This window comes from Notothenia coriiceps, unplaced genomic scaffold (genome assembly GCF_000735185.1).
Source record: "Notothenia coriiceps isolate Sejong01 unplaced genomic scaffold, NC01 NC01_scaffold00036940, whole genome shotgun sequence".
Classification (NCBI taxonomy): domain Eukaryota; kingdom Metazoa; phylum Chordata; class Actinopteri; order Perciformes; family Nototheniidae; genus Notothenia; species Notothenia coriiceps.
This window is the reverse complement of record NW_011369641.1, coordinates 66752-76245: the sequence shown is the minus strand read 5'-3', so window position 1 is coordinate 76245 and position 9494 is coordinate 66752. Positions and strand designations below refer to the sequence as shown.

Below are 9494 nucleotides of genomic sequence, written 5' to 3'. Positions count from 1 at the left end.
ACCACACACACACACACACACAACACACACACACACACACACACACACACACACACACACACACACACACACACACACACACACACACACACACACTACTACTACTACTCTCACACACACACACACCACCACACACACACACACACACACACACACACACACACACACACACACACACACACACACACACACACACACACACACACACACACACACACACACACACACACACACACCACCTACACACACACACACACACACACACACACACACACACACACACACACACACACACACACACACACACACACACACACACACACACACACACACACACACACACACACACACACTACTACTACTACTACTACTACTACTACTACTACGTAACGTAACTAACTACAACACCACCACAACACACACACACACACACACACACACACACACACACACACACACACACACACACACACACACACACACACACACACATCCCATCACCATATGGGGAGGCAGGGTAGTTAAAGATTTCCATTTCTCAGGAGGGTTGCATGTCTGCAAACTGGCAGTGTGAGGGTTAAAATAAAGTGCATTGACATTTTAGCAATAGATCCATAAAATCCAGGTTTCATTATTTTGAATTTGGCTGATGTAAGGAATTCATTGTATCTGCTTATTCAGTCTCTTTCTAATTATTTACATCCAAGTCCGATATTTCAGACCTTTCTAAGAACATGGAATTTACCAATGACATGGATGGTTTAAATGTGTAAATTGCTAATTTATGTTAACTCGTAAATGTCTAGTATTGGAGATTTCTTTTGTCATTACTGACTTACATAAAAAAATACAGATATATTTAGCTTTAAATGATACACTTAAAACATAAGGAACATTACAACAATAGCAGCATATAAAAAACATTGTTTTGTCACACTCTTAAATGCACTCTTTCCTCGAGTCAAAGGAGAAGCCCTTTCCCCCAGTGAGCAACAATCATTTTACCACATCTTCCTCACATTAACATTCATAGTGCAGATCATCATACGCTGAGCAGCCTCTAAACAACAGAGTATCTCTCCTTAAATCGTCCCTTCCTCTCCTTTATTCATATGGTAGGAGGTGATGCATTTATCATATGCAAATTGGTGTTTGACTGCCCTGTTCAATGGTTAACTCCACCTTCAGTGAATGGGACCTTAATGTGGGATGCTGGTACCATGGCAACAAGAAAGCCTATTATGGAAATGGGACTCTATGTCGGCCATGCATGCAAACAAATCAGGCCCGAGTTCGGTTATCAGGGTGGGAGATGGATGGAGGGAAGTGGACGAGATGAGGAGGAGTGGATATCAGGCCAAGATGATGACAGAGCAGATGAGACTGTGTGTGTGTGCGTGTGCATGTGTGCTACATGTGTGTTAAAAATCGAGACAGAACGACAAGCGAAAGATAGATTGTATGAGGACCAGACAAGACAGAGAGAAAGAAGGTGGGGGACAGTAGTGACATTATTATTTACATGTAGAGGGTAACGTATATACAAATGGAAAACAACTTGGACTGATTGATATGAAGAGTACACTGACAGACGCTTTTTTACATAATAGCTCCACTAGAAATGTAAGGCTCTGTTGGTCATCAGCCAAAAAGTGAATCAACCGGTCCATTAAGGTCTGATGGCCAGTGCCAACATTAATTTCAGTTTTTTTTACAACTGGAGGAAAGATAAACTGCCTTGAAAGCTTGCAGCATAATGGCCTGCATTAACGTCAACAATCAAAAATATATTTTTTAAAGAAATAATTGATACATCTATAGATCTAGAGTGTGCTCCTTAGAGATACCATCATATAGCACTTAATTTACCCCCTAACCCATTAAACATGATGCGAGATGGTGACTCATATTTAATCATAATAAGAAGTGACATTCAAATTTGGCCAATTGAACTTGCTTATTTTAATAGAAAAAAAACCCTCCTTATGGCCGACCAGGCTGTCAAAGCAATTTATTTTTGACAAAGTTTTGGCCAAGTGAGTGTGTTACCTCATTTTTATATAACCGGTAGCATTAAAATAGCATTACAAGATAGAAAGCTTAAAAAAGAGATGGCATGATGGAAAATGGGTAGGAGTTTCTGGAAGTTCTAGACACGCAATATGCTGCACTCTAACAGTTGAAGCTTTGAGGAGAGATGGGAGAAACGGAGAGAGGACACACAGATGTTGCAGTTTGACAGCTGGATATCTGACTGGGAGTTTTCTCTGTTCAGGCTGGCTAACTCAGGCTAACACCATATTGAAGGGTCAAAGCTTACCGTACACAGAGGCTCTGCCGGTGGGACGACAAAAGCTGCCTTTTCATTTCTTCATGCTAAACGAGGAGACGATTGCTTGCAGATATTTTAGAAACTGTAGCAATTAAGCAGGCAGTTAAATAAATAAATGTTAGCTAACTTCACAAGTTTTGATATTCAAGCTGAGTAATTTTAAAACAATAATCTAATAAAAGACTGAGACTAAAGCCAGACACAGTTTGTGCTCTACATGTATTCTCTATAAACACAGTCACAGAGATAACCATCCCTCAGTATCAGTTATTTAATCAAACCTATTGTGAATTTGAAGACTCTCATAACCATCTGGGTGAAATAATATTCAATCTGCTGCACCATCGAATTGTGCCACCTTTTCCTAATCCAAACAAAGATGGTATTCAGATATTACACATCTCCTTACCGGATGTGTGAGCCAAAACATGTATTAACAGTTATATTGGTATACATGTTTCACTTTATCACTTAAAAACTATTTGTATTATTATTTAAAAATGTTATTCTATTTTGTCTTTATTTTTACCTTGTGTGAATCCTGTTTTTAACTCTGACCCTGTTGCTGCTATAAATGCCTGAATTTCCCAAAGGGGATAAATAAATGTCCGTCTTATCTTATCTTATCTTAAATTGATGTTTCTTGTAACTATTTTATTGATCATACAAGTTCAAGTAAATCGTTTTGTTTTTTTTTTACAAATTTAAATTCAAGCTAGCTTGTTTAGAAAATTCACGAGAGAGCGTTTGTCTCTTACATTAATACATTGTGCTGTTACATTTAGTGTATTTGCAGGAAAATGTACTTTATGACTGACTGTGTTTTCTCTTACAGCAGACAGGAGAGTACGCCACAGACGAGGAGGATGGGGACGGGACGGTGGCGGGCGAGGACAAGAACATCGAGGTGTTTGACTTGCCAGAGTCCGAGGAAATCTTGTCTCCCACAGAGTTAGACGCCACTAAACTCTACCAGAAGTTCAGAGAGGTAAAAAAAAAACTGAGTTTGTCCCACCACATTTCTCTCTGCTTTGAAGAATACGTTTGAAATACCAAATGTACCCACACACTCGCTAGAACAGAAAAGTGAATTCAATAAAACAACAAAAGACACAGACACAATGGAATGTAACAGCCCTTTTTACTCGGCTGGGTTACAGTAAATTCTTTTGTCTGGATCTCAGATCTGCTTACCCTCCCTAATTCCTAATCTGGAAGATTATTGGCGTGAACACAAAAGCTACGTGAGACCAATGCTCATTACATCTTTAATTACCCATGTTCGGTTAAACACACAGATGAACAGAAAAAGCTTTAACCTGAATTTGAATCAATTTGTATCCTGACCGAAGATACTGTTCACAGGAACTGCCTCTGAGAATAGAAAGCCATGTTGTTGAACTCTGACCCATCTGTACCAATGAACTCTGACCCGTCTGTACCAATGAACTCTGACCCATCTGTACCAATGAACTCTGACCCGTCTGTACCAATGAACTCTGACCCGTCTGTACCAATGACATCTGACCCATCTGTACCAATGAACTCTGACCCATCTGTACCAATGAACTCTGACCCGTCTGTACCAATGAAATCTGACCCATCTGTACCAATGAACTCTGACCCGTCTGTACCAATGAACTCTGACCCATCTGTACCAATGAAAATGAAAGAAAATGAGTTCACTGGCTGTTAACTGATTTCTTCTCTTTATCGCTGTGGGGAGCGGCTGATATCGATCGAAAACTCCAGTACTGTTTTTGGCACAGTAACACTTGAGGCTTTCTGTAGACTGCCACAATAGCTGTTTGACACATATAACAAATGGCTTTCAGCTGCACAGCAGACACTGCAGGGGATACCGAGCAAAACTATAATGCAATCCCTAGTCACAGGGTTGATACATTTCTTCCAGTTTCGTCACCTCTGTCCCTCACAGTGCAGACTTTCACCTTGTTTTCGCTTTGAGGACTTTCCCATTTCCTATTTCATCCTTTTCTTTCTTTGCTGCATTTGATACATTTTGCACAAAAACCTGACAACCAGATAAGCCTTCCATACAAATAATAAAAAGAGGATGTGGTAATAAATGGCTCTTGTTGCTTGTCACATAACATATCTTTTTATAACACAACTTGTTCTTATCATCGTCGGTTGCCAAATAGAAACAAGATGGTATCAATACTATCAGCATTCAGCATCATGAAACTGAATGAAGTTTGGCATTTCAAAGTTATTACTTTACTTCATCTATTTTGTAAGCTTGTGAGAAAAGTGATAATTAAAATTTGAATGGACTTAGCTGTTTCAAGTATAGGTTCACATTGTATTGAAATCATTACAAGACATTTATAAATGCCCTCCTAACAAAACAAGAAAAGTTGATGTGAACTTAATATGAGACTTCAGCAGTCTGAGAACATACATCACGTGGGTATTCTCCCAAAGTAATTGCCACCAGTATGCATGTGGATAGGGGAATAATGACTTGTGTTATAAAAGTGCTTTTAGAGATGGCAAAGACTGGAAAAGCGCTATATAAATACATCCATTTACCAAAGTCCTCTCTACCCCTTTTCTGTGTTTCTGCCTCACTTACTATAGCCCTCATTTGCCCCTCTTTCCACATCTCTAGTTCCACATCCACTTCTTTCTGTCTGTCTCATCTTCTTTTTTAGTTCTCTGTCATTATCTCGATCCCGCTCTGTCTGCCTGCAAACGACTGCTCATTGCAACTTCCATGCATCACTCATTTTCCCCTCTCTCCATTTCCAACTCCATCCATGATACACTTCAAAAGATACGCAAGCCTTTTTGCATTAACATTTAATCCGTTTTTAATAGGGGATGGAATTGTATTGAAAAAGTGACAGATCTTTTTATGTAATGCTATGCAAAATAACTTTTTTTTTAAAGAATCTAGCTTTTTATCTGTCTATCTCCTTCCTCTTCCTGCCTCTCCTCTGAGACTGTGTGTCAGAGCTGGGGGTCTGGGCTGTCAGTGGAGGAGAGCCTCGGCTGCCTCGGTCCCTCACAGTATCCACAGCTGAGAGATTCTGCCCAGCCATGCATTTGAACACTGACCACCCTCTCTCTTCTCTCCTATCTCCTCTTGTCTCCGCCTCTGCTCCAACAGCTCCAGATCAAACACACAGTGACGGAGGCCGAGATCCAGAAGCTTAAAAACAAGGTAAGAGATTAAGACTGTCAGTGTGCGGGCTTAATGGGTGCTAACGACAGAAGTTTGTCAAGGTTCAAACTATTTGTAAGGGAGATGTGGGGATAGTGTCAGGACAGGACACAGAAAAAACAGTAGCTAATCTTATCTGATCAAGCTTCTTGTAATACGCTGCAGTAGTTGCCTTTACAAATTGTGATTTAGGGCACCTGGTATCACAGTTTTTTATTTTTCAGCGTATATGCATGTGTTTATGTTTTCTTAAATACACATATGAAGTGTTTCATTGATATGCTTCGTCAAATGTTAATGAACTAATCTCCTTAATTCCCAAATGAAAGTGCTGAGAGTTAATATGATTACATTCACCCAAGCAGTGGTGCTTAAAAGGCTTTTTTTAGGAGTTAGAGTGGATCCACTTTCACAGAAAAATTCATTGATGCCTTTTATGGTCTCAAAACATGATTTTTCTCCGACTTTTGCATTTTACTCTCTGTAATGTACTTCCCAGTCTTTAAAATCTAGGTTTGTTTATTGCACATTTTCATGTCGTTGCAGTCAATATAAATAAAACTACACATGCTTTGGTTATAGGAACAAACTGTATAGTAAATGGGAAGGGTAACATATAAAAGCTTTCTTTTTAAAACATCCTTTTTGTTGCAACTTAAGTTGTCTTGTCCCCTCCCAGCTAACGTCAGTGGAGAGGGAGAAGCAGCGCTGGGAGAAGGAGAAGAGCCAGCTGAAGGCCAGCATCGAGGAGAACAAGGAGAGGATGCTGAAGCTGGAGAGCTACTGGATCGAAGCGCAGACCCTCTGCCACACGGTCAACGAACACCTGAAGGAGGCGCAGGCACAGTACCAAACCCTGGAGAAGAAGTACAACAAGGCCAAGAAACTCATCAAAGACTTCCAGCAGAAGTAAGTGTAATGGTCATGCTCATCTTGGATTGAGTGTTTGCTTGCTTGTGTAAGAACTTATCTTGGCACATATTCTGTTTTACAAGAAGAAATACATTTGTATTTTGGTGAATTGTTAATAGACAATAGCCATAGCCAACATTTCCGGGGATTTGATCTTAAAGAGAGAATTTTTTTTAAATGTCTTCCCAACTCGAACCAACTGTGTCCTTGCAAAGAAAGATGCTTAACAGCTCTAAATGACTTCTAAAATACCTCCTTCACTTCTTAGCAGGAGATCCTCTCACAAATCCTGCCATTAAACATTCGCTGAAATAAATCATCTAGAATGAATTCCTTCATTATTCCTTTTTGCAGCTTCCTTTGCTTCAATGAGCAGAAAGAAAACTATCTGCAGCATTTCCATCTGTAAGGCAGAGCAGCTCTTTTTATAGCCGAAGTCTTATCTAATCTCGACAGTAAGAGCCGAGTCTCCTATTCTCATGCAGCGCAGCTCCCCTGCTTTTCAGTGCGTTGATCTCTTTGGTCAGTCCCATCACAACCTCTCCAGCTCAGCTCCAGTCTGACGACCTCTAATTGGCTGTGGCCCTGATCTGTAGCATAGGACTGAGATGCAGAGGGCAAAGCAGGCAAGAAGAAATGGTGGAATTTATTATTCTTAAGATGGACATGAATGTGTGTTTTCTAGCTGTAGATATGTGCACACACACACACATAGATCTTGTTTCCCTGAGTGGGCATACACCTACTCACCACATTGCGAACTCCCCTCCCTCTCTTCTTTCCAGAGAGGTGGAGTTTATCCAGAAGGAGGATGGGGAGAGGAGGCGGCTGGAGGAGGCTGAGAAATCTCACCTGGCAGAGATCCAGGGACTGCAAGTCAGGGTAAACCAGAGCTCCTTGTTTATCTCTCACATCCATCTTTTCCTGTAAGCCTCTCCGTGTTTAAGTTGTTCTGTATGTGTGTGCTAAATGACTGCTTGTTTGCCAAAAATTTCCTTGAAGCAAAAATAGTATAATGAATGCTGCACTTCTCCTGTCTGCCTGGCACATAAAGGCTACAATAGGCTGTAGATGTGTTACTAAATCTAGTAATCAAAACATTATTAACGGCACTCCCCCATGTTTGATTTCTTTCTGCAAGGCTTTGTAAACATAACATTGGACAGTAACAGCAGGTGTACTCTGTGTCCAGGGGCCTGCACTTGTTTCCATTGTCGAACTCTGTATAGATGTTCTGCTTTTCTAGTCTTAAGACATGACAGTTGTGGTGTTTTCTGCTCAGGCCATGCCCCTCAGTCGAATGGGCAGTCAACCTAACTGTCGCTGGCTATTATTCTGCACAGTGAGCATTCATTATTCTGTGGCACTGCATTGTGAAGGGTGAGTGGTCAACTGGGCACAAGCACGAGTGGTGGAAAACAGTATAATCTATAAATCCAACAGCAAGATAGCAGGCAAATGCTTTAACTCAACTGATACATTACTTAACTGGTGCTTTCCAAGTACACCATGATAAACCCTTGTCATGTAGTATTTTTATGTCAATGCTTCAAAGCAGCTATTTCTCCAGGTAAGTGCCTACGATTGAGTAACATTGATCGGTTACTCTCCCTCTGCAGATTGTAACATTAGAGTCGGAGCTAATGCAGCTGATGAAGCAGAACGGCATCCAGGTGAACAACAACAACAGCAACAGTGCTGAGAGGCTCGGCGCTCAGCAGAGCAGCCCCAGCAGAGCGGCAGCAGCCAGAGGTGAGTGTGGGAGGGGACCCCTACTCACTGCCAGGAGCTTTATTATTATATTGATTTAAATTAATAGTTTGGGGAACTATTCCGAGTGAGAATTAGGTAAAAAGATCAATACTACGCTCCTGTCATAACACAAATTAAACATGTTATTTATTGAGCTTAGAGGTGCTGGTAGGTTGATTTTTCATAACATATCAACAAAGTAATGCTAGCTGCTTCCCACTGTTCCCTAAATGTATGCTAAGCAAAGTTAACAGTCTCCTGGCTCTAGTTTCCTATTGAACGGCCAAACGTGTTCGATTTTCACATATATCTCTCAGCTAGATAGAAAATGTATGTTTCCTAACATGCAGAACTATTCATTTAGGCTCTCAATTGTTTTTATTTCATGTTTTTATCTGCTTCAGAGACTGAGAAGTAAAGGTTTCAGTGAATACTTTGGTAGATATTTCAGAAAACCCTCATGTTTTAGTAATAATACATTTGATTTATATACTGTAGCACACTTTAAAGACAAACGTCATCTCAAGGTGCTTCACAAAGCTATAAGGAAAAATAAGTAAAAAGATATCTAAAGGAACAAAAAAAATAAAAATAAAAGGTTAAGAGCATAAAAGGTTTAAAAAATGAATAGTAGGTTGTTTTCTAACCATGGCTAGGTGAAGGTCTAAATGGATTAATACATTTAGTGACCAGTCAAATAGGAGATAAATAGATAACCTGAACATCTCTATATAGTTGTGATACAATCTTAAAAAACTTACAAAGTTTCCCAATTACATAAAATAATCGTATCCGATTATTATTATGATTACCCTTTTTTCAGCCCCTGCAGTTTATTGACTCATCTTGCCCTCCGAAGGACAGTTAAAAAAGCTCAGTGTCTCTTGTGGCTTAGAAACAGAAAGAAAATACAACACACACACACACACACACACACACACACACACACACACACACACACACACACACACACACACACACACACACACACACACACACACACTGATGCTTGGATTTCATACACACACATCCTCCTCCTCTGCTTTGAACTTCACACCCGCTTTCACCTCTGACCCTAGTTTCAGCTCTGCAAACAAAAACAAACTTGTAATCCCTTTGAGCGCATCTGTCTGGTTTTGTTCTCCTCAAGTGTTTTTAAGCTCCGCCGACTTCATTTCAGCGGGCGCATCTGTCAGGTTGGAGTGTGCACAGACTATATCTGATACTGTACTGTGCAGACGGGATAAGAGAGTGATTGGATCTGCGCTGATCCGAGTGACGCAGCCCATTATGCAATATTAACAAGGT

The 9494-nt window shown here is 40.3% G+C and overlaps 1 protein-coding gene across 1 annotated transcript in view; it reads left to right on the top strand.

The window, feature by feature from the left end:
- The window catches only part of LOC104964256 (neurabin-1), a gene marked incomplete at its 5' end in the record, with an annotated part of 36918 nt that overhangs the window by 18675 nt on the left and 8749 nt on the right, over positions 1–9494 (top strand). The window contains 5 exons of the mRNA XM_010792997.1: positions 3168–3320; positions 5469–5522; positions 6202–6431; positions 7220–7316; positions 8054–8186. Of these exons, the coding sequence (XP_010791299.1) occupies positions 3168–3320; positions 5469–5522; positions 6202–6431; positions 7220–7316; positions 8054–8186 (667 nt within the window). The remainder of the gene's footprint in view (positions 1–3167; positions 3321–5468; positions 5523–6201; positions 6432–7219; positions 7317–8053; positions 8187–9494) is intronic.